Source organism: Manacus vitellinus, unplaced genomic scaffold (assembly GCF_001715985.3).
Source record: "Manacus vitellinus isolate BGI_N305 unplaced genomic scaffold, ASM171598v3 scaffold_4_pilon, whole genome shotgun sequence".
Taxonomy (NCBI): domain Eukaryota; kingdom Metazoa; phylum Chordata; class Aves; order Passeriformes; family Pipridae; genus Manacus; species Manacus vitellinus.
In genome coordinates, this window is record NW_021940604.1 from 13277345 (window position 1) to 13303774 (window position 26430).

A 26430-nucleotide genomic window follows, 5' to 3' on the forward strand; every position below is an offset into this window, starting at 1 on the left:
TACGGTCAAAAATTGGGTAGCTATGTGCCCTTTGTGCTCTGAAGATGGTGAAGATGAGGAAGTAGGGGGTCCCCAAAAGACCCCAGACCCAATTCTCAGGGGGAGGGCCCGGGGCGGACCAGAGGAAGGGCCAAAGGGTGGACACATCTGGGATTGGATGGATAATGTTATAAAATGTAACCTCTCAGGCATGGCCTGCGCGTGCGTCGTATACCATCTTAGCCTTGGCAAATAAACCCTTTCTTATCTCACCCCTAATTAACTGCTCCGGAGATTTTTTCAGCACCAAAATACACAGGCAACAATAGTTATAGCATGACAGCAGCCATGTAGATTACACAAAGTTTTGATTTTCTCAGTGAAACTTCATGGGAAATATTATGATCAGAAGAATTTTCTAATAGCTCTTGTGAGTGACCAAAGCATAATTTTTTGAAGCAAAGTAATATGCTAATGAAGGACAGAGCTGTGCATGCACACAAGTGCGCTGTATCTAGAATAGTAAAGGAATACAAGTTTACAGATCTACTTCACCAAAAGCATTTAGGGAGCTTTTAAGGGAGTTGGACTCGATCCTTATGGGTCCCATCCAATTTGAGATATTCTGTGATCCTGTGTTCCATAAAACCAGAACAACTTGCATAATACGTAGTCTCACTCATCACAAGAATGATGAAACATTTGCATTTCAACTACAAGAAAAGAGATAAATAAAAATTATTGTTCTATTCCCTTAATGAAGGGGATGGGGAAGGGGTTAGTTCATGAATTCTTGTGAGGTATGTTGAATTAGACATTTGAATATACCACAAACACTACTCAAATACTTGCATAAAGACATTTTATTATGAATGCATTTTAGGTATAGATTTTTTTTTTAATCTGAGGTGCTTATATAAACAGACCGCTATTGGCTGAATGACAGTTAGTTTGCAGGGCACGACAGTGGCTGAACACCCTTCAGCTCCAAAGCTCTGCTGAAGTTAATCTCTTGAGGTTTTGCAGTACCCTTGGTGAGCTTCAGAAATCGAATACATCCTTTAAAACGGATATTAGTAGTCAGCCCAAACTGGGTCACACCATCTGAAGGAGGGGGAAAAAAAAGGAAAAAGGAACTGTGTTAGTTGGAGTTGATACTTAATTTTCTTGTTTGAGAGTCCTGCAGGAAAACAGATGTCCCCAGCAATATATGAATGTTTTATTTGCCGTATATATTAATTAGTAAAAAAATTACAAAGATTATGAGTAAATGTGATAAATGCTTATTTTAGACAATAATCCACTCTTGTTTTCTTTTTCTGTCTTACCATGACAGTGGTAGAATCTGAACACATTTAAACTGCCATTGTAAATCATGGATGCAACTTGCTAGCTATAAATGGTGTATGATGTATACATGCTAGTTTGGCAGATATTCAAGTTTTCAAGCTATTTATCCACAGAATAACAGAGAAAAAAAGGCCAAAGTGTATGCAATTCTTGGCTCTAATGTCAGAAGAAAGCCAGTTTCTCGGGATGGACTTCAAGGGACATTTATGGACTTCTTTTGACAGTTTTAAAGCATGCTGACTTTTTTTTCTTGCTGATAGTAAAGCCAGGGATTTGAGTACATCTCTTCCACTAAAGAAGGAGGGGATAGAAGTGAGGGTAGTTGGACTGGGAAACTGGAAATATTTCTCTCAATTGCTTGAAATTCATGGCCCAACTTGTTTCTCAGTGCTCTGCTACAGGGATGCACTTTGATACATATCTATGTGGCTGATAAAGTAAGAGTTGCAGAAATAACTTTACACCTGTAGAGGAAAGACTGGCCATAGCATTATTCTGTTTTGCAGATGACGAGATGGCTGAATCCCTCCTTGCACAGGGAAGAGTGATACTAAGAGTCGAGTAATAGTTTTTATGGGTACTCAGGCATTTATATTCTTGTCCATGCTGTGGTGCTGAAAATTTTCTCTACACAGAAAATTCTCCATCAGCTACTTCTAGCTGGTTTACAAATGTTTTGCACTGTTTATGCAGCCAGGAGAAGCCTCAAGAGAACGGAAAATACAAAAGCCTACTAATTTTACAAAATCCCATGATACTGTGTTTCAAATTTGTGATGAAGCTGTCCAGGTATTGGGAATATTAAAACAAATCTTGGATAAGCTAGACTAGATCGCAAAAGAAGTGTGAAGTGTTTACATGTGCAGTAGGTTTATTAAATAATTTCATAACTTGCCATGTGTCTGAACTCAGGAATGTCACTTTAACATGATGTAAGGGTAGGCTTGTATGTACAGATTGCAGTGTTACTGCGATTTGTTTCTCTTGCAATATACTTCTTGACACGCAGTCCAGAATGAGTTAGTAACTCCATCTGCAGTATTTCTTTAGTACTAACTCCTATATAGAATCTTGTTTTGTTATAAAAAGGCTGCAACAAAGCTCTTTTCCCTCTGGCATAAAGTTGTTGGTCCTTATGAATAGTCATTGTGACTGAAGTACAACTCTCATATGTCATATCAAGGACATTTTTTAAAATGTTCTGGAGCTTGAGAGAGAAGGTTTTTTGGATGCACTATATCACACATCAGAATAGGGGGAAAATACAACTTACAGAAAATAATTTAGGAATTAACTCAGAGGTGTATTGCCACTGCCCGTAGTATTCACTAGAGTAGACAGATACTGCAAACTTACTTTACTTTTTTTGTTTGCAAGCTAGAGGGAAACTTTATTATAAAAGCAACAAAACTGTACTTTGTAAACATATCAACTGCGTTTTCAGAAAGTAAACAACTGTTAGATAAACTTATTGACTGTCTATGAAGAGATGAATACTAGCATTCATTATCGGTTTGTGGAAGATAAAGCTAGCTACAGAGGTCAGCTCAGTTCTCGATCCTCTTCAATCACCTCTGCATAAAGCAATTCTCTCAAGGGCTTCCAGAATACTGATTAGCAAATTTTGATTATTTTTTTTTCCTTTAAAAACCAGCAGACCACAAGCAAAGACATTAATCAAGAAGAGATGGTGTATTCTCACCTCTCTTTGCAAGCTGCCCTGCACATTCCTAAGTTCCTCAGGTTTATAGGCTGATTTACACACATGGTTCCCTGCCCCACCCAAGGGCATACATGCATTCTTTAGTTAAAATTTGCCATTCTTCAGTTAAATTTAAATTTGCCATATACTGTTACTATTGCAACATAACTATTATGCTATTACTAAACAGAATGTTTTAAGAGGGAGGCTATGAGTGTGTGTGAGCAGCAGAAGGCAGAAAGTCTGCCTGATTCTCTGTGACAGTGCCTATTTGAAATGGGGCAGAGGTATCTGTGAGACTCCCTCGGTGTTGCAGAACTTCTTGTTCTGAAATGCAGCTGGATGCAGAAACGAGCATCCATGACAACTGATACACACTTGGCCAGTCTTACCCATCATCTTTAATATACTTGTACCTAAGCCATTACCAAGGCAGCGTTACTAGAGCATAAGTAAAGCACAAGTTCTGTGTTACATGCTCACCAGGATAACCTCCGACGAAGACAGGGTCATTAGTGTCCGCTGAGGTTGAGGCCCTGTTTGGGCTGCTATTATCCACCTGTTTGCCATCAACAGTCAGCTCTAAACGGTGTTTGATCTTGTTTGCAACAACCTTGTGCCACTGTCCATCACACAAGCTGCCTGGTGCATCTGGCTCATAGACAGCAGAGAATCGGCCTGCACCATTGTCAACGTGAAACATCACCTGAAAAGCATGACATGGAAGTCAGCCAGTTTTCAAAATGGTTCTTAAGTTCTTTTTGTTTGTTTTTTTTTGTTTAAAGTCAACACGGTCTGACTGTACACACACTCTAATTTAATACCAGACTCTATGTGGATTGCTCTCCCTCTGGGATGTGTGTTATGTCACTGAGATAAACACAAGTGGAAATGAACAAAATTGCTGTATTTCCATTTTTGGGGTCTTAGTTTTAGGGTGTTTCATAGCTCCCCCCCCCCCCCCACCTCTCTATAGTGACAGATTAATGGCTGGTTTTCTGGACTGTGGAATAAAAGACATAAACAAGAAACCGGTATTATTAATGACAAAGCCTTTCCTCAAAACTTCTCATATAGTCATTAATTTAAGACCTGATTATGTCGTTTTAGGAAACTCAAGTGTTACAGAATTTTTTAAAGTATCTTTTGAAAGTATTAAGAGACTATAGGTGTATGGAAAGTGACAAGTGTTGCATAAAGGAAAGCCCTGATATTGTTTGAGATGCCTTGAGATTGGGGTAGTAACCTTGCATTTAAACTACTTGTGCTGTCTAAAACCAATCTTTATAAAGAGACAAAACTGCTTTGCTACTCACTTTTCCACCTACTAATTCAATGCCAAGCCCATCCATTTTCTGGCTGCTGACTCCTAGAAGAACACCATTCATTCGTGTTGTACGGAATTCAAATTCCACAAGTAGGTCTGTTCCCACTCTGTATGCACCAACTTGGAGAGAAAAGGGGAAGCACAATAAAATGAAGATAAACATTTAATACGTTATTCCTAATAATCACACAAAGTGTGTTGTGAGTAATGTGAAGTAACTAAGCATTATTAATCCACTCCATTTCATGTGAAATCATGTAAATAACTGTTATGGTGGTTGTGCTTAGTGTGAGACCTTGCTAGAAAGTCATATAGTCCATGCTTAGGCAAGATAACCAAAAACGATCAATGACAGTTTCAAGTAGTGGTCTCATTTTGCCTCCAGCCAACAGGAGTTAGGTAGCACTGGGAGTTTTCGAAAGCAGAATCTCCTCTTTCTCTGTTCTTTGTCTATCAGTAGAATTGTTGTTCATTACCTGTTTTGGCAAAGCCTGTTCCATCAAAGTATGTTCCCTTCTGGGCAGTGACAAAGCATTTCCCAACATTGAAGCTGGAAGTTGGATTATCCAGGTCAACAGGTGATTCTGTCATTTTAAAATTCCTGATGCAGCCATCGATGCTGTAGATGATCTGCAGCCAATATTTCAAACAAAATGTATAACTGTGAAAGTAAGCCTAAAGTATGCAATCAAAAAGTACTTTTCCTCTGCTTCTCTGCTGGATTTATGGAACTGGATAAAACTTGAATTTTACATGGCTAATGCTTAATATCTGATTGTAATTGGAATCTAATCTTAGTCATACTGAGGATGAATTACATTACTTTTCAGTGATGTGATCTGAGTCACATCTATCTGGCTTAATGGAGGGGACATAAAATAATACACTGCATAATGAAACAGCAAATTACATCAGCAATGCAGGAATTTAATGGCCTATACTTTACCTTTTTAATTGACTAGGTTATGGGGTTTGCAAGTAGATGAAGATACTGGATATAGTTCTCTGGGCTGCTGGTTATTTTACTAGGGTTTTTTTTTTTCTTCCTTTAATCACTTTACTGTGGGCCTAATGTTGCATGGTAAGGAGGGGTAATGCAGATACGCAGCTACTAAAATGAACAGCCCTATGTAAAGGTTGTTGACTGTACGTAGTCTGATGACCACAATGATAAGCGCCACTCTGTTGGCCAGAGAGGCAAGTGGAGGCATGGAATGTTACTTAGGTATAAGGAGGCTCCTGTGCAGGGCAGCAAACTGCAGCTCCAATTTGGCTTCTGCACTGGGCACACATGACTGACTCCAAGCGGGTAACGTGTGCGCACTTAAAATGGTGGTGTAAGTACGCAAGATCTGCCTGGGGCAGGAGTGAGGGACTATCTAGGCTACACACTGGGCTGCCCTGGGTGTGATCAGAGCATACCAACGGCTCCTCTGGAAGCCACTGGCATCTCCTCCAGAGCTTTGTCTCCTTTTTTCCCTCCAAGGTGTGCAGAAGCTGCATTTTGGTTCTCAGATTCAGACAAGGGCTTTGATCTTTGACTTAGAATTAGAAAAGTCTATCCCTGATATCAGTGGGAGAGAGGAAAATGATAAAACACGTACTTTGAGAAAGAAAAAGAAGATATATTCATAAGCAGAGTGGTAGAAAGGAGGAAAATAAACATCTGTGTATAAAATACAGTCTAGAAATATGAGCAAATACAGAAAGGATAGAGGTACATCTGCAGAGACAAGTCTTGACTCTGCACATACCTCCTCTAACAGTATTCTGACTAGTAATTGAAAGAATTTCCAAGAATTTTCTTGTAAATCAAAGCTGTATGTACCGTGGAATTATATAGCTTATTACAGCTAAATATACCTGTACAAAATTTTCATGAGAACTTGAGCAATATCACTGAATAAATTCAGTTCTGAGCTTTCTGTCAGATTCTTCATAAATAGACCTTTCTGTAATTTCTAAGTGAAAGTCATCTCCAGATCAACAAGTTTTGTTATCAACAAAGGAAAATGCCAGAAAAGAAAACAAATCTTTCCATCTTCACTGCAAGAATAAATCACAGAAATGCAAGATATGTAGACAACTCAATAACGTTCTCTAGTTTAAAATTTCCCTTTGCTTATGGAAAAGCAAATCTGGTGACACATTAGCATGGTAATATAACCTCTGTTGCTGAAAGCAGAGTTTTGTGTGCTTAAAATGTGAGTTCTGCTGAATCCAAATAAGTAGGTATCAGTCTTCTGCATTGAATAGAAAGCCAACCCACCTCTGGTTATATAATCAATTAGTGTCTAAAAAGGCTAATGAATGTTTAGAAGAACGTCTTAATTAAGATAACATATCCTTTCAACTTTGCTTCAGAGCCTTTACATGAAGTCTACAACACAACACACTTAATACATCACTGAGTGTGTATTTTATTGAGAATGATTGGAAGACAAGCACTGGTTTTAACATGGTATTTGAAGTCACAGCTTCATTTAAGTCTCAAAGCACTTAAGACCATCAGAATCTGACATGACTGTTACTGCCAGACTGAGCCATTTATCTGCATGGGTTCCCTCCATTACTTCTGACAAAGAGCAATAGGTAAGGATTTAGTGTTATCTTTCTCCTTAGATTAGTATTTGTAAATTGCAGATATATTTCAAAGAGCATGATTTGATACTACTATGAATTATGTGTTGTGGGTAATTAAGTATTGCTTTTGTTTTTCAGTGTCTCAGATTTGTCTTGGTAAATCCAAATTACCGGTAGATTTGCCTCAGTTTGGGTGTTCTGCACAATTCATTATTTGCTGAGAAACATTATCTTACAAGTCAGTTTTCTTTATGAAATACAACTCTCAGATGTAGAGTGGTTACTTATACCCTTTGTTCCCTGGCCATGAGTTATTACAGGGACTTACTTAAGCAGGATCTAGGAATCCCTTTTCTGTATTTATTTTGTCCACCCAAACTGGGGGACTCTTGCCTGTTTATAGACTAGTATTTGCCATTCCGTAATCATCTTGCAGTTTCTCTGGGAGTCTGTTTTGTTTCCTTACCAGATTTGTACTTTTGCCTTCTCTTTACTGATTCTATACAACTGCCCAGGATGAACTCAGACAGAGCTGATACTCACATTCTATTTTTTGTGTTTCTGAATTATGCTGCACTAGATGGCTAATCTGTTGTTCGCTATAATTAAATTCACTCAAGTTCAGGCTTCTGCTTTGAAAGAACCCTCTGCAGAGAGAGAAAAATAAGGCACAGAAGAGGTTTCTCTCTGATTCAGATACTGATGTATCTGGTGAGGATGGAAGGGCATCAAGAAAGTGAAATGACTGACATGAAGTTGTGTAGATAGATGTAGTAAATGGCTTGGGTGAGAGAGTACAGTGTTCCTAGCTAATTCTACAAAGTTTAGGCCAAACTTATATTCACTTCTCTGGGCTCTCTGTTTTTCAAGGTATCTTCCGTGTCAGGATGGAAGCTGGCCATTTGAACTGAAACAGTGATAAATTGATATACGAACATTTGATTTGGAAACAGAAAGACTACAGCAGAATTTTCATGGCCTTACTTCAAAACACATTCTCTCCTCTTTTAGTAATACCAATACACCACTGATTACTACAGTAAGTAGCAGTGCTATTGGGTACTTTGTCCAGGGTAATTTTGGCTTCTGCTGCTTCTTGTAGGAGGTGCTTTCACTGTTTATTAGCATTTGTTGCTGGATGAATCACAGCAACGAGAAAGGGCAAGTGGTACTCAGGAACCTAAATGCTACCTGCACAGTGATCCAAGTGGATACAAGTGTATGGAACTTTCTGCTTTTCCAAAAGAAATTACTCTGTTATTTCTATTTGTATTTTTTGTTGCATTAACTGGATTCCAAGTGAAAGGATGTAATGTACCTCTCCTAAGGTCCATTTTATTCATATTCTTGAGCAATCTGAGAGAAAAGCAAAGCAAGACAAAACTGGAAAGACACTAGTACCAATCAAAACATACTTAAGGAGTGTAAGATAACCTAAACAAATTTGCTTACCGGACCAATTCTTCTGGTTGTGTAGTTAATGGGCAATCCTCCGACATACAGCATTCCTACAACATCTAATATATCAGCTTTCTTGGGGCTAACAGTCCTGTTTGAAATACCATCTACTATAAGGTTTCCTTCTTGCTTTGTTCGAATTACTTTTATCTGGAAAGACACACAAATGCAATACAATTACAGATAGTTTTCTGACAACAAAGCATTTCCAGATTGTAACTAGCCTTACAGTCCAAAATATGTAAGAATACAGGAGAAAGTAGTAGGAGTGGTTACAGAAGTACCATGGCAGCAACTATGAATGATATTTATGGAACAAAGCTCCTGAGCAATGTTTTGTGCAAACATTTGACTGTCTTTTAATTGCATATGGGTTAGGAGGCATCACGACGATTATTTACTAGAATTACTGAAAAGACTTGAGGTTCCTTTAAAAAGCTTCATCATGTTATAATAGGCATGGCACAATATTTTTTTTCCTGGAATTAGACGGCAATTTTAAGGACTGAGAATAGTAAATGCTGAATGTTAATGGTACTGGTTGCAAATCTTTATTGCAGCACACATTTGCAGACAATATTGAGTTTATGATTCCACTAGCTTGGACATGCCTCAGGTCATAGTTCATGCTAGAGCAAATATAATACAAACTATGTTCTGTTGGTATTATGACTTCTGCTCAGACAAATGGGCTGTGAATTGCATGGAGGAAGTGCAGTTGCTGAAGAGCTGAGTAAATTCTACCTCAACATCCACAGGCCAATGTCTTTCCAAAGGTTTATACTGAAACTTCTACAAATCAGTATAATAATGGTTCTGCATAAAAAAGGGATAAATGCATCATGCATATTAGTGGATTTCTAAAGAGCACAGTATGTGGCTCACCAGAGTAGCAAAGAGAGACAAAGAGCATTTTTTGGCTTTTCTTTAGTGTGGCTGCTTCTGTTTCAGTGTGGCAGCATATCTGTCATGCAATGGGAATGACTGAACACTGACAATGGTGGTCTGAAGGTGAGGGACTGAACTTGGTGTTTACAGGCAACTGTAAATTTGAGATGGATAACTACACCTTGGGCAGAAGAAGGATTAGGTGAGTGAGACAGGAACTGGGAACAGACACACTTGCAGAGAACCTAAAAAGATACCAGCAGCACGATGTAGCTTCTGCAGGCCTGAAGGAAATGTTTTAACCTAAATCATTTCAGATGGAGAAAAGGTTGTCATTAAGGGATTATTTTGAGGAAAAGCCCCTGCTTTCTTAGAAACAAAGACTGTGGCCTTTTCTTAAAGACATTGCCTTCCCTCCTCCCCCCTCTCAAAATGGATTTTCTTGTGCTTTTTGGGAATTGTGACTTTGTCTTCATTCTCCCCTACAGAAATAGGATGTACAACAAGAGGCCCTCTCTTGTGGAGTGTCAAGTTGTATGCCCCAAAAGCACAATCCTCCTTTAAGAAATACATGCTCCAGACAGTTCTCTTAGAATAAAGAGGGCATGGCTAAAGAACAAAACCATATCTCTTCTGTATGTACAGAGGGACTAGCAAGAAGGGGCCTTGGTCTACTGCCAGTGCTCCTAGACATTATATTGCATAAAACAGATAAATTATGAATACAACTTCATTTTTCCACTTATGAAATGCCTTGGCGTAGAGCAGTTGGTATCATCAAAAAGTTCATGACTAAAAATCCAGTGAAAATAAAATTCCTGGAGAACAGAGTGGGAATGAAGCAATTAAAGTGTAAGAGAAAATGCAATTAGATTTTTTCCTGATTTGGTGATGGGATGTGGATGGTGAATTTCCAAAGATCTGTACAAAATTCAGTATATCTTATAGTATATAATTTGAAAACATAGTTATATGTATTCTTTTCTTCACTGCCTTTATTGGAGCCTTCCAGCATGTTACCTAATGAATATACTATGTGTCGGTTGTCCTTGCCCACTAAATACTAAATTTCACGGTTGTGATATTTTTCCTAAATGCTACAGGCATTGCATATAATGCTTCCCCTCATAGAGTCACGGATGGAGCTGTCAAATACATCCATGTATATCATATTTATTCCTTAATGAATTAATAATCCAGGGAAGGTTTACTTGCATGTTACCTCTTTTTTTTTCTTTATTTTTCTTTATTCTTAGCACCATGCTTAACAATGACATTATTAATGTAGAAACGACTGGCTTTAATGATCTATTCCATCATCGTGAGCTGATACTCACCTGAGACCTATTAGGCAGGAAGGAACATTTCCTGCAGTTCCTTACCATAAATGGGACATATTTTAAATATGTCCAGAAATATGTTCTCTGAAGGACAAATTTCTGTGTTCCAGTGAATCTGAAAACTCAAATTTTGCTAGATGATTTTTTCCCCAGAAAGTCTTAGTTTACACAAGTTTTGGCTTGTGTAAATTACATTTTGAAAATATCTTAGGGCCAAAAAAAGCTCACTCTTAGCACTACAAAGAATAACATAGCATTAGAGACTATTATACCTTGTGCCACTGGCCATCATTTATTTTGTTTGGAACCACTGTGTTGGTGTCTCCACTCCCCAGATCATAACTGAAGTAAGGCAGACCATTCTTTATCTGAACTGTAGCAAAATCAGCATGGTTGATGCGGGCCATATAAAACAGCAAGCCAGAATCAGCTGTTGTTCGGAGTTCAAATTCAATTGTAAGTCTAGAAATCAAACAAACAGGAAAACCGTAACCAAAGAAAAGATATTTGGAGTCAGGGAGTAGACAAATTCATCTGCTTTACCTTTTTGTGTTCCTCTAAAAAAACTTTACAGTTGGTGGCCAATTCTACCTGTCCGTTAGAGTTCAAGAAAAATAATTTGATTATATGCAACTTGCATTTCACACATATCTGATCCCTGACATGCGAGTGTTCATTAGTCCCTACAAAACCGCAATCTTGCCATAGAATTTCAAGATATAATTCTCAGCTGCAGCTGTAGCAGCTAGAAAAATCCCAGCACTTGTAAAATTCCAGCAGCGTTTTCCATCATCCACACAATACTCACAAAGAGGAGAGAGCTGTAGTGACAGCTGGCAAATGTTGAATTTCTAATGAGTTGTATTGCCTGAAGACAGGTTGCAAAACTTTTAAAGATGCAGAGAGAAGAGTTTACAATGAGGATATAAAATACTTATTCTGATTTCTCCCAATAGAAAATGAGGCTGTGTCTGAGCAGGTCTGCTGACCCCTCAGACAGAACGGTGATGCCGAGAACCTCCTCTACAGCAAAGAACCTGTGAAGAAATTATTTCGATTCTCTAGATGCTAAGGTTGTACTGGCAACACATCACTAACCTAGCTCAAGCTGGGCTGCGAAGTCAGTACCTGAAAATAGTTGATAATATAAATGTGAAAAATCATTGCAAGAAAATGATCAGGCCAGGATCATTCCTGCTTTTCTAAAATTAGCATATGCGAAAATATGCGGTACAACATCTTTACAGGGAAAAATAAGTGTGAGCCTCATGGGTTTGTAAACTATAAGGTAACACAAGTGCTTAGTAGTGGGACATGGCATATTTGTTAATGACCACGTGCCTTCAGAGAAAAAATGAAGAATTAACAAGTTATAGCTTCTCAAATCAATTGAAAATAGCTGCATTTTCATACACAGTTCACAGAATTCCTTTGCATGTCAACATCTATATGTATATATTGTTATACTTTACGGGGCCGATGTCATTATGTCTGTTTACTGTGCAAGCTTGATCTTAACTATTGGAGGAAAGAGGAAAAAAGTTTTTCTTATTAAAAGAAATTATCAAGTTACTGAATAAAAAAACTTTCTTCTGAAAAAGCAATCTATGAACTCAGTTGGATGACATGGATACATTCTTCTGTTTGTTCTTCTGAAAATCTGTTTGGGATCTGTGTGTGCCCAAAGAAAGAGGTAAACTTCTGTGACAGCTACTTAGGTGGGCACTTCATTGCCTAGATTTCACGCTTTAATGCTATTTTAGGTTTGGTTAATGAAATGAATTAGTCATAGAATGTGATCTTTTTCAGATTATGTCCATAATTTTGGGAGATGCTTTTGAGAGTATGAGGAGGGGCATTTTATTTTGACATTATTCCACCAAAACTCATTGCTGAAACAATCATACCTGTTTTTCACTTTGGTGTCATCAAATGCAACTGCAATATGGCTGTTCCTTGAAAGACCAAACTGCTTTCCACCTTCCAAAATGGATGGTACTGTGTCGGCAGCACAGGAGTCCTGCAAAATATACAGGAATCATACAAATGTCATATTTTTTTATCTGTCTCAGCTCTGTATAGGCTGCGAGTCTTCCAGCTTCCAATATTCAGGACAGAATATTCTACCTGGTTGAGAGACTGGCCCTGTTATAAAGCAGTATGACAGGAACTTGGTTTAAAAGCAGAGCTCATTAAGCCAGCTGTAAAAGCAAATAAAAGTAATATATGAACATTGCTGCTTTTACGCTTTCATCAGTGGACATTTACAAGAGTCTTAAGTGATTTCCAGGCAGCTCAGTGTACTCTTAACTCCCATGACTGAGTTTTACACAGTAGGATGCCCTCTTACAAAAATGTAGCAAGATCTAAGTTTTAAAGCTAAGCTTTGTTGGTGACCTGAAATATAGACACCTTAAAAATAATGAGTTAAAAGTAGTTTCAGATCCTGCACCTTTCAATGAGTCCTCCATTTTACTTCTTTATATTGTTTTATAACTGTAATCTTTGTTTAATGTGCTGTTCTTTTCTGCAGTGTTGCTGAAAGGCCCCTCAAAACAATAAGGGAATCTGAATAACTGATGGATAGACATAACAACTGTTGAACTCCCTGAGCTGTCTAATGTAGACACATTACCCAGGGAATAAAGAAAGAAACCCCTCCCTGTCTGTTCCACCTCTATTAATCTTGAAGTGGTGCAACAATGCAAGGTAAAATATCTTCTGCCCACTATAATTTTCCCTTTTTAATTTCACTAGGTCTTTTACTCTCTGGCCCTAAAGCTCTTGTATAGGGGTGCCTGGGGCAATGTGAGACCATGGTAATTACCAGCTCCTACTCATGTCTAGCTTTTGCCTCCCACTGAGAGTATTGTGAAGAAACTACTCAAAGGATCTAACGCAACACAATATCAGGACAATACCGCTGGGAAAAATACAAACTTTGATAGCTGCAAGCTCTGTTTTTAAGCACTGTGTCTGCTATCATTTTGAATTGGTGACAGTCTCTTATCTGAGCCCTGACTCAGCAGGGACCTGCAGAGCACAAGGTGCAGTCCCTTGCTTTCAAATAGTTCTTTCTGTGAAACATTTTGAAAATATCATGAGTGACTCAGGCATTGGGATTTCAGCTGCAAAGAGGAAATTTCTTTCCCTTTCTCACTCATTCAGTAATGTTGTATTTTTTGTTTTCACACATCACAAAAATCTTCACAAAAGTATAGAGCACTTCTAAAAATTAGTTTTCCATAATGAAATGAATGCTCTGGTTTGAATATGACACAGTAGAACACCATGCATTATGACAAGTACACATCAATATACAATGAAGGGGAAAAACAGGGAAAATTCAGTAGGATCAAGTGAAATTATGAATGTGTGACATCAGTCTTCCAGCAATCATCAAATAGGGAAAAAATAATATTCCCATAATGCAGGGTAAAGTTTTGAATTATTTTAAGCTTTGCAGGCTTATCTAGAAGTTTAACAACTATGTTAATAGTAATACTATGCATATAATACTTTCAATAACATTTGGACTTGCTAAAATTTGAAGATTTTAAAGGAAAAAAACTAAATGGAAAAAGAAATCATTAGGGCATGTTTAAAAAACTTCCAGACTTTATTCACAAGCCTGTGTCTGCCTTCATTTTATCAAAGGACTGCCAGCTTTACAGCCTTCACAAGACTGTGCACTAAGTAGATCATTGGACTGTATTTAAATATCTCAGCTTTGTATTTTCAGTAATGGCCTTAATGTGTCCTGGCTGTTTAATAATCTGTATTCCATGAGTGTGTCAAGACTGAACTCTTTAGCTGCACTTTACTTCAGTCTTGTCAGATGTCAGGGACTTGACTGGTAGGTCAAGAAACTAGGTGTGTCTGGCAGTGGAAATAGGAACAGAAAAGCCCACTGGTGGACTGTCACACATTCTCTACATTCTCATTTGCTGTATTAGCAATTGCAAAGAAAGCAATTAGTGGAAAAAGGGAGCATTGAAGCAGTCCCCAGAGTTCATTAAATACTGTTAATAAAACAATGCAATAACACATGAAGCAATAGTGGAAAATACCATCATGGAGTCAAATGCAGAAGTAATACTGGCGCTCTTCATTTCATTGGCAAGTGAATCCTGAGAAGCAGTGAATAACGTGAGGCAGAAGCAGCAGTTACCCAATGTTGAGAAACATTCTGGCATCTATAGCAAGCAGGAGCAGCAGATTGGTGACAGATGTTATTTCCCAAATGTCCTACTCTTTGATCTTGTCTTGCTTTTAGTAGAGGGTAGGTTTTTTCTCATTTGGGATTAAACTGCCCTCCCCTTTTTTGTACAGATGGACAATGGAGAAAAAAAGTCCTAAAAGGACTTAAATAGAACAGATACTTTATTTAAGCCTACTATGTGCAAATATTTTTTCTGCTGTATATTTCCCATATACAGTCTTTCTACCCTGAGGTTCTGTATCATTTACTGCCATATGAGTGTTATCTATTTATCACACTGTAGTTACTTATTTGTTGCAACATTTCCCCGAAAAATACTTTGGAGAACTTACTTACATTATATGAACGTAAACTAACCAAAACTTTGCCTTATTTAAATTACTATCAAGTCTTCAACATACTACCACAGTTTCAATTTTTCCAAGAGAGAAGCAGAGTAATGGTGTTTTATCTAGATTTTTATTTTGAATTCCTATTTCAAATTATCATGGCTCTAGATATGTTGATATAGAAAACTCACCTAGTTACAATGGAACTAGTTTCCAATATTAATGGGAAGATCTATTCCTTCCAATTTTGCTATTTAAAAGTAAGTGCTTATAGTCTAAGAAAGTGTGCACTTGCTCTTTCCTGCACTTCTGTGTTGTTTTGTTTTGTTTATAACGTTTAATCAAGAGATACTATGTCTACATTCCTTCACTACAGTGACCATTAAACTGGACAATCCTTTTACCTTGTTGTGTGGTTCCTTATCTTTCTATGGTAGCCTTACTGTACAGTAAATTTGCTTTCAGCTCCAAACAAAGCCACATTGCAACCCTTGTGCTACAACTACTCCACCTTGTGGGAACGAATCAAAACCGCTGCCCTAGAGCATTAAAAGGCCAACATTTATAACTGCAGCCTTAATAACTAAGATGGAGCTTGCCTGTGTTGAACCCAAGACTCCCATTTCCAGGCACACAGATGGCTGCATGTGATGTCGAGACTTCACTAGTGTCAGAAAAGTCCTTTTAGATAAATTTGTGCCATATGTACCTGGACAATGAAGGTGGCCATGAATCTCAAATGCAAAATTAACCTTAATGAGTTAATGGTTTTGGATCAACTTTTGTACCATTTTAGAAATCCTTCCTAAGGAAAACCAGATATGAATTCTGAAAACGAGAGTGTTAACTGGGAGTGACTGTGGTAATGAATTCAGGTTACTTTGTCTCTCACTTGTGGACTTACAGCCTCATTGAAAATCACAACTGTTTTTGTTTGGGTTTTCTTTGGCATCCTTCATGCAATTAATTGATAATATTAATCTCTAAGTCACACAAAAAAACCCAATATAAACAAATTTGGTATTCTGTAATGTTGTGTCAGTGAGGAGGTGTGAAACGGGAACAAAGATTTAACTTGACCCAAAATGGTTAAAAGATTTTCTGAAGCCAATCTGTGAGAAATTTTCAAAATTACTGACTCCTTTGTATTTGCTATATATTATGTATTACAGCTGTTAACTTCTCAAAACTGTCTTATTATGATAGTGTAAATTCTGATAGTGTAAACAGGCTCCTAACTTGGGCATGTGCAGTTTTTTCACACTTTCTGGAAACCTCACTCATACTTAACTAGAGCCTGCATAAACCTGTGGGTTGTATGCAGGTTTAACAACATGCAAAGGCTTTTCCCACCAATAATATCTTCCAGTGTATATATTATTCAGTTTAATATTCAGATATCTAAGCATATATTTTCTGGACAGTAAAATGTTGTATCAACTTGCAAAACTACTACACTTGTGACAGAGGAAATTTCTTCCTTCAATTTTGTTGTATAAGGCTGCTTGTTATTATCTAGCTATTTAAGATTACTGATAACAACAGCTGTCCTCAATTTAGTAGTGAGTGGAATTTCATTTTGTAAGTCTCCTGAATAAAGTTATAAAATAGCAGTGGAGGAGTTGCCATATCAAACAGATCTCCTGGTTTACCTTTTTCTTCATCCTGTCACTGTTGGCTGTTATTATGTGCATCAGAGAACAGCACGAAAAATCATAATGACACAGATTTCCCATAGGAAAATTCCCCTTTCAACCCCAAGCAGATATTGGTTGGGTTACATCCTGAGGTGTAAGGGTTTATGGCTAAGCATGCAAGCCAAAGAGAATTCTAATGCTATATCATTCTTTAAATTGCTGTCATGATAACAAGCAAATGAGATCAACTAATTTTCCATTATCCACAGGTTTTACTGACCTGCAACAAGATGTTGCCTTTACAGTATCATGTTGAATTGTTACTATTTTTGTGACAAAGTGTTCCATTATTCTTTATGGCTCACCTTTCAATTTTGCTCAGAAAAACAAACTTTTAAAACTTTACCTGACTGAAGTGACCTACACTTACAGGGGCTGAAGACAGAGGTGGTGTTGGAGGAGGAGAAGCAGAAGGAATCCTTGGCCCTTCTTTCTCCCCATTAGTGTCTGGTTCAGGTTGGATGATGACTGTTGCACGAGTTGGTTTATCTTCATCCTCAGGTGGCCTAACCTCTGGTTCTAGAGTGGGACATCGGCCAATATCTGCATTTTCGAAGGACATGGGTTGAGCAAAGTCCATGGGGCTGAGAACACACAAAGAAATTGATGTCTGTTATTACTTTTTCTGCCTTTTTACTACCAATTTATAAACAATAGTTATTTGCTGTAGTGTAATTTCACTACACAGGACACAAAAGCCAGGATTCATCCCACCCTGTAAAGGTAGGTACAGGTACAGAAACAGAACACTTAAATTAGAGGCGATCATAGCACTGGCTTTCCTTCCTATAGTCAGTGCAGAGAGACAGGCATCCTCCTTGTCAAGCTTTACCAGCCCAGGTACTTTCAATCACATTGCGGAGAAGTCCTCTCTGATATACAGTGATGGAGTGTGGGCTGATGAGATTCTAATTTAGGTACTTCAGATTTTTGAAAGAAAGATTTACACTGGAACTTTCTATAGAGGTTTTACTTTATTCACCATTCCCTTTCTTTGTACCTAAATGTTCCTTCTAGACTACTGCACTTTCCACAAAGCAAATTGATTCCCATAGTGCTTCTTAGAATTTGTATACTCTTGGAGGTGAACCTTACTTAAAATAAAGTGTTATAGTACATCATAAATACCTATCACGGATGCACATCTTACTGCAGTGTTACTGTTGAATTTCTCTGATTTTATAGAAAAATAGACAGTTGGCTCGTCTGTAAAACAGTTAATTATTGTATAGCCTTTGGAGAGTATATTGAAGACAAAAAAAGGAAGGGCGTTAAAAGAAAACAGATCATATCCTAGTATTTGCTGCTAGTATGATTTCTTGCAACAATGAACTTTCTTCTGGCCGCCAAGACCTCCTTAACTGCACGTTTGTTGGTATCAGTGAGACTTACGTGGCATTAATGACAAGATTCCATATACAGCCCGCAAATGGTGGTATGTTTCTGAGAGGTGCAGTCTGAAACTGAGAAGCAGTACCGCCCACGAAGAGTTTCTTAACAGAGATGGGCTGGTCTGAAGGCAACCTCTGAGTCTGGACTTTGTCTTCATCAACTTGAACAGTGAACATCCTGTGAAAAAGATTTGAAAACAAAGAAATAGATATTTTACTCTGGGTATTGCTTGCATTGAAATTACCCCTTTGTAAGCCCCATTTACTCCTACACCGGCTGTAACACTGAGCAACTCAAACTATGTAATTAGCAGCTCATATTAAATGCATATTAACCACCAGAGGGTTTTCAGCTACTGCTGTGCTTCCTTACTAGTTGTCTGACAAAGCTTGGCAAAATTGTTTTGTGGAGGGGTGACAATACCAGACTGTAGTTGTATACGAAGAAGTGTTTGTGGTGTGGCAACATTGACACAGTAAGGGCCAAGCCTGCTGTACTGTGACGGTAGATATAATCATCTAGAACTCAGCAGCATGGGAATAGCACAGGGTCACATTTTGTTTGGACTCCCTAGTTACCAGTTTGTACAAGTTATCTTCTTGCTGGGACACAAGCACTGCTACAGTCTGCTCTGATTGCAGGATTAACCAAGCTTTTTCTGGGAAAGACGGCAGAGTAGGAAAATTGCTGATTGTCCACCATGTACTGATACAGGTGCTATAATTCATTCCCATGAGTAATTCACATGGCACAAGTCAAAGACAATGCACTCCCATGGAAGATACTGTTAAGGTTGAACAGAGGAAGGTAGAAGCCTCTGAAGCAGAGCACCACTGGCTGATCAACCAGTTTCTGGCAAATAACCTCACTTTTGTCAACTGCAAAATTATATTGAACTACCGTGTTCTTCCTTAACTATAATTACAAATGTTAGCAACTGAGTAGCGAAAATATATAATCATATATTTAATAAAATAAAGCTTGAGTTTGTGAGGAGTGGGGGAAGGGTTAATCTTAATTTATATCTTTTCACATCCATTTCAGGTTACAGAAACTGCAGAGTTCAGACAACTGGTTTTATAACAAAGCTTCTTTGAAAATGCAGAGGTTTTGTCTGAACAAGCATCATCACTGGATAGCATTGTACAACAATTGTGCCTTGATGTATCCTCACAGGTACCCTAACAAGGTCAAGCTACTCTACCTGTTATAGCACTATCAGAAACTTACTTCTAAAAATTTTTGGATAATGATGGAATTACACTAGTTTTTTTTTGTCTCAGCAGAAGTATTTACATGGATTGCCAAAGACATCAATATATTTGCTTTGTTGTATTAGCTGTGCTGTGTGGTCTGTAGAACTTGTAGGAATTTTTTACCCTCTAGCTCGTTCTATCCGGATGGAGTGTGCTCTGCCATCGTGAAACTCGCCGGCTTCCGGTCTGACGGTGATTCTGTGGGGATCCCGCATCCCAGTGGAGATATGCACTTCTAGTCGACCTCTGTTTAGGAACACTGCATAGTAGGCCTGCAATGTATATGTTGGTATGAAAAGGTAATTTGCTTTTGGAAAGAAATTATTTCACTTAGTTTTACATTAGTGTGCATGTTTTATTGTCTTACACTGGTTTTTAATTTGCTCACCCATAAAAAGGCACTGTTGTTTCAGTTCTGCTGCTGCTGCTACATTCATTTTTGTAATTTCATTTTGTAATGAGGAATGGGTCATACTGAAAAACTTCAACAAAAGATTTAACTCTCTGCATACCTATGTTCAGAGAAGGGTGGAGGCTTCTAACCCACAATTCTTCTGGTTTTTGTTGTTACAATAACTGGTCTTAAACCCATCAAGGCCTGAATAGCACTAATCTCAGCATGAGTTCTGAGTTTGGAGGCTGGCAAATCATGCCAGTAGTTACTCTAGCAACAATATCATACTGTAGTAGATTTCAGAATATAACCTCCAGTTACTATAGCAATAAGTGGTCATGTTCACTTCTGTGACCTGAGGAGCTGGGAAATGATAGAGCTCCTGCCCTAAAGTTAATGTCATGCAGGTGAGCCATTACAATGTGCTGTTCCTGCAGTGTGTTACTACAGGTCACTGAGAACTCTCTTCCAAAATAGGCAGAAAGGAGAATAATGAAATATCGTTTCCCAGGAGTCCTGAACAGAGAAAGTATCAAAACATTCTGTTTATTGCTGTCATAGTATGTCTGTCAGGATTATAATCAAGATTTAATCAAGATTCGAATAACTTTTATCAGCAACCACACTTCTATCAGTTAGTCATTTGGGACACTGTGGATTTATACACTGTGGATTTGTATTTTATGGGAGAGAAGGAGAGGCTGGAGTGCTTGAGTCATATATCCCACAGTAGTGATCCCAAACAAGAGTCTTATCTTACACTACTTTCAGCAGCTTCTTTTTTTTCTCTTTTGGTCTCAGGGGAATTAGAATGATCCTCATTTATATCTCTATGAAGAGAAATGAGACAGTTTCTAAGCTTTAATAGTGCATAAGTAGTCCTCAGAATGAGATTTGGTTAGGGTTATTTAGGTTTGGTTAAAAAAGCCAACATGGAATGTGATTAAAAAAAAATCTGCTGCTTAGCAACAAGCAATGGATGTCTGACTGTGAATCTGTAAGCAAAACAGTTACTCCAGTGCAAAAAACCAATTCTGAGCTTCTACCAGATTCTTCATCAGATAAAGGATAGCATTAGAAAAAATTTATTCCTAAGCACTGAATTTTAACTCAATTATGAATATCTGACAGTGTCTTAAAACAAACCAAGTGGAATCTCAGTAAAATTCTGGGTTTTCTTTATCTTTTGCTAGGTTCCTCATACCTGTCCTGTCTGTCTGCGTTTTCTCCTCAGAGGGGCAGCTTTCCTTGCAGTGTACCTGCGCTTTCTCCTGGGGGGGACAATTGTACCACTTGTGCCAAACAAGATGATCCCAGACTCATTCTTGGTGCTGAAGGAGAGATTGATTTCTGTGCCAATGTCAAAAGAGACAGGCTGCAGTTCCACAAAACCCGGCTTGGAGAAGCTAACTGTATAAATGTTCTGCAGGAAGAAAAGGAGAGTAAAGGTCATTAGCAGAATTAAAAGCAAGAGTATGAACACACAGGAAGACTTCTTAACTAAAAGAATAAACTATGTAAATGTAACCAGTGTGAAGAGATGAAAGTAATAACAAACAGCAATTTACTTCTCAAAGTGTTGTGCAAACACTAATTTACCTGTTTATATCTGGCATCATTAGCATATTTCTGAAATCCTGTCTCACAGGAAGGCAAAGTTCCAGTCTTATGTCAGTATATCCTCTTGAATTAAAAATAACTGTTCAAGGGTGGGTTTTTTTTATATGAATGTTTTCCATTAGTTAATACAGTTGGACTTTTCTCTTGAATCATTAAAATAGGTAACAACAGCCAACATGAAAATAAACTAGATTCTGTTATTTGTCAAAAGTGCCCAGAAAATACTTTTTAATTATCAGTCATTGTTGCTTCACTGAGAACCACTCCTTTCTTTATTACTTAGACTCATGAATGAAGCATTTGTTGCACATGGCCCAAGTCTTTGGACATTGGTATCCATTAACACAATTTAAGGAGTAGAATATGTCATCAAATAATAAATCAATGCATACACCTGAAGATTATCTGTCATTGCTGCCAATTTATGTATTATTCTAGCTGTGGAAGACCAGCCTATAGAAAAGTGACTTCTTCTAAAGTAGTATACAATTTTTTAAGTACAGCAGAACTGTTTTCAGGTCTAGAGAAGAGATTATGCCACATAAAATCATTGCTGGTGGTGCTCACCTTTCTCTGAAATATGAGGACATTTAAAAAACTGAGTGCACATCAGTCTTTATCTTTTACTTTTACTTCACTTCCTCTTAATTTTCCTACATATTTTGTTTTGTACATTTGGAATATTGTATTTCTTTCCCCAACAAAATAATTAATCCAATTAGATTTCATACTCTGAAACCTCAAGTGTTACAAAATTATGGGAAAAGTAAAGTACTTTCTAAGATTCATAGCAACAGAAGAAAATGAACACAACTATCCTTCTTTCCTATTCCATAAAAATCTACAATAAATGAAAACAAACATGAACCTCTGTAGCAATTTTTTGCTGAAACCAAATCTGTAAGATTCAAAAGCATTTGAGCAACCTGCTTGTTTACAGTTTAGCTTTATCACAAACTTGAAATCTTAAAATGTGGATCTCATAACAAATCCATCTTGTCTAATATCCTGTGTGAGAGTCCTACTGTTGTGTGCTTTTTTGCTCTGATGAGGGCCAGAGCTACAAAAGATAAACAAAGAAAATAGAGCCCTCATCTTTATTTTGGCCTGGCTAAGTTCCAATTACTGTTTGAAGGAAATTTTTAACGTTTTGTAGAAAAAAAAATATTTGAAGAGCATCAGGTTAACAACAACTTATTTGGATTTACTGTAGTGATATCTGATATGGAACCCTAATTATTACATCTGCTTGCTAAAACTAGTATAGATTTCCAGAGAAGAAATACTAACTATTTATTGGGAGACAAGTGTTACTGGAAGTATTTTTTATATATGAAGACTTTTCTTTTCCATGGAAAATTACTACATTCTCTCCCAAATTTCAGATCACATTCCTTGAATTCTATATTCATTGAAAGGCTGCTAATTGTAAGCAGCAATAATTGAAAATAAATGGTCCTGAGTTGTATTTAAAGCTAAAATAACATCAATTTTGCACATTCTTCATGATAGGTAAGAAATGTGGCTTTCAGCTCAGTGGTAGCTCATAATACTAAATGCTCATGCCTCAGGTTTTATGTAGTGAATGACTTTATAATAAAAATTTTAAAAAATAATTTAAATCCTTGGGTTTTATGTGCATCACAATTTTTTAGCTTTTGCAATGTTGTCAGTAACTACCTTCATTAATTTCAATAATGCCCATTTTAGTCAGCTGAAACAAAACTAGATCACTGCTATACAATTCAGAAAATCCTACCCTTTAGGGACAGGGATATCACAACTGGCCTGGGATACTGTCCAAGAAGTTAGGATCTGGAAAACTGGTCTACTTCTTGATCAGAAGGACTTATTATTTCTTTCTCTTAAATATAACTGTATGGATTTTCAGGTTAGATTCCTATTTGTTAGATTCTTATTTAAGGAATATGCCTTATACAATTAATCTATTATGCCATAAAATCAGAAACCAGAAAACATTTATACCCATTAAGGCCAAAATACATGGAACTCAGACTAACCTCCAGTGTGCATCCTTTGGTTAGACCAACAAAATCAGGACTACTCAGTATATTATATGGTGTCCTTGAAATTTCAATGTCTTTGAGGCAGCCTGTGTATTTCTCTAAGTTCACTTCAGGCCTAAAAAACATTTAGAAGTACAATGTGTTTTCAAAAATACAGATTAGGGAGAAGACAGTCAGCCAGACACACACACATACACTTTCAGATGCACAGATGCTTGATTTTTATCTTAACTAACCACATACACTCAAATGCTGCCTTCTACCATCTATCAGCACATACTGCACTCTGCTTTGCATCACTCAAAGCTGTAATGGGAGATTCATCTAATCTCACATTGACATCAGTCCCCTTTTCCATTTTTTCTTTCTTTTCTTTAGGTTTTTTGATCGGTTGGTTGCTTGGTTTGGTTCTGGGTTGTTTGTTTGTTTTTTCCTTTGGTAAAGGAGCGCTGTCACCTTTGGTGTTAAAATGTGAGCTATAAAATAAGGAAATTGTTGTTCCTTAGGCAAAGCAGAAAGATGCAAGCTAGGAAATCATAACAGTAAGGAGAGACCTGAACTGGAAGACAAGTTTCATTCCTCTTTTTGCATGCTAGATCCTAATGAAAGAGGAAATTTAACAGCATACAAACATTTTTTCTATGTATTTTATATTCCCAGAATCTTTCTTATGAAAACTGCTGTGTATTTTCTTACGACACAGCAATACACTTGACTTTCTCAGGTAGTTAAAGAAAACAAAACACTTGGGTTTGTTACAGAACGTAACTATCTATCCAGAAAAGGAAAATATTATAACAGAATTCAAGTTCCATGTCTGACTCATCAGCTGGTTGACAGAAGAAATTAGAAGCTCCTTGAATTTAACACCAAAGCTATCATGCTTTAATGCAAAAGTATAATTTCCCAGGCCTGGGAACACCAGAGTGAGATCACAGCTGCTGGCAAAATCTGAACCAGGCTTGCCGGAAGAAAGGCCTTAGAAAGTCACTTCAGAAAAAAATGTTGCCATTCATACTATGGAGAGTAAATCCAAAAAGCAAAAAAGCACTAGTTAATTTGCTCACAGTATTACCCATAACTGTTTTCTAGAATATCTGAAAAAGATGAACAGCTCAAAGGAAGAAAAATGAATTTGGAAATTAAATAAGGAGTTAAAAATGGTGTGGGGTGGGGAGAGGTGTGTGGAGGGAAATCGGGAAGCAACAAACATTTCAGCTCCCTGGAAGGAAAGAAAAAAATTTAAAGAATATTAATTACAAAATAAACCCGTTTTGCATAGATACTAATCAGCTGCACGTTTTGGCACTGAAAGTTATTCTTTGCATTACAGCCATCCTAGCAAGCATGATGTATTCTCTGGCAAATTAGTATCCTCTACATAAGTTAAAGCGAGCATCTGGTTTACTAAAATGATCCATATGCTGCTTTATTTACAGTCATGTAGTTATGGTCACCTTTCATTTTTCATTTTTTTTCCCCTAGCTCTTCTCTAGTTCCTTTATGGACTTATCTTCTCAGCAACAGAATAGTTTTGCTGTATCATTGTCAGTGGTGCCCATAGTCTCCTGTATTTACCATCCAGAAACCATTCTTGTTACCACCCTCTTGCTGCCCTGTCCAGTGACAGATTGCCCTTATCCTGTTCTGTACAAGCAGTTGTTGTTATAATTCCCAACCCATATCACAGAATCACAGAAGGGGTAAGGTTGGAAGGGACCACAGTGGGTCACATCTAGTTCAATCTCTTTGCAAACGCTGAACACTTGCTCAATGTTTTAAGTCTTCCCTTTTTTCTTGTTCCTTTCCAAAACATGCCAAACTAGGTCTAAGTTCACTCAGATCTGGGTCTTTTTTTTTCCCCCCCTTGGCCAAGCTAGGATTAGTTTAAAGGGAGAACAAGAAACAATTTCTAGAGCTTGGAAGGAAATAATCTTTCTCACAGTCAGGGCAGGGGTATGAGGGTGAAATAGTACTTTTCCAGTTCAAGCCAGGAATTAAGCTGCAAAACACAGTGAATTTCAGTTCTTATCTGAGCATATCAAAGTAAAAGTAATAGATACAAACAGCTGCAAACTGAAAACGCAATCAGAAATAGGTGACCTCCCCTCTCTTCCACTCATCCTCCTGTTCTTAAACTGAGAAGTGGCAAATTTCACAAAAATCTGCCCCTTGCTTTCATACCCTCCTCAGTAATTACTTAACAGTCTCCAAGCACAGTGCTCCTTGCCTCACATTGGTTTACACTGCTCTTACAGCCTGGAAGTTGAAGCAAAAGCAATACAGCTGGCTGTAGCTTTTCTTCCGAGGCAACAAACGCAGCTGAAGTAAGCAGCTGCATGAAGAAAATAAAAGTTGCTTGTGTAGGTGTGCGCAGAGCGTGTAACATGACAGTGCTAAGCACTTGGGAGCAGCTTTGCTGGTTGTGGCAGGAGCAGCTCACTGAACTAAGAGCCTTAGCGTAACAGCTGGTATAAATACCGCCTACACGCTGCTGCTGGGCTGCCGCCCGTGCTTTCAAGCTGCACTTACTAGACACATGCAAGTCATGCAAGTAATCTGATTATTTTTACCTTGCTTTCATACTGGGGTGAGAAAGAAAAACAAAAGAAGAAAACAACAAAAATGAATTAATTGTAGCAAATGATAATTCTTGTATTGTTACTTTGTGATGCTTATTAGCAAAGTTCAAACATTTCACAGTGAAGCAGATATTCATAATTTACAAGCAACATATAACAATTAACAGGTTTACTCTGCAAAAATGCTATCTTAAAATGTAATATATCAAAGGGCTTTTATAATTTGTTACTATACTTGGCTATGAGTAAAAGCAAACCACGTAAAAGAATTTGGCAGAACTGAC

General features: G+C 37.6%; 1 protein-coding gene across 1 annotated transcript in view; it reads right to left on the reverse strand.

Moving 5' to 3' along the window:
* Positions 1 to 824: 824 nt before the first annotated feature.
* The window catches only part of LAMA2 (laminin subunit alpha 2), a 273953-nt gene continuing 248347 nt past the window's right edge, over positions 825 to 26430 (reverse strand). The window contains exons 51-63 of the mRNA XM_018078006.2: positions 26138 to 26149; positions 23559 to 23679; positions 21122 to 21340; positions 19647 to 19795; positions 18268 to 18444; positions 17246 to 17459; positions 12535 to 12647; positions 10900 to 11089; positions 8394 to 8549; positions 4835 to 4988; positions 4348 to 4478; positions 3515 to 3737; positions 825 to 1083 (exon numbers count right to left, since the gene is read on the reverse strand). Of these exons, the coding sequence (XP_017933495.1) occupies positions 926 to 1083; positions 3515 to 3737; positions 4348 to 4478; positions 4835 to 4988; positions 8394 to 8549; positions 10900 to 11089; positions 12535 to 12647; positions 17246 to 17459; positions 18268 to 18444; positions 19647 to 19795; positions 21122 to 21340; positions 23559 to 23679; positions 26138 to 26149 (2017 nt within the window). The 3' untranslated portion in view covers positions 825 to 925. The remainder of the gene's footprint in view (positions 1084 to 3514; positions 3738 to 4347; positions 4479 to 4834; positions 4989 to 8393; positions 8550 to 10899; positions 11090 to 12534; positions 12648 to 17245; positions 17460 to 18267; positions 18445 to 19646; positions 19796 to 21121; positions 21341 to 23558; positions 23680 to 26137; positions 26150 to 26430) is intronic.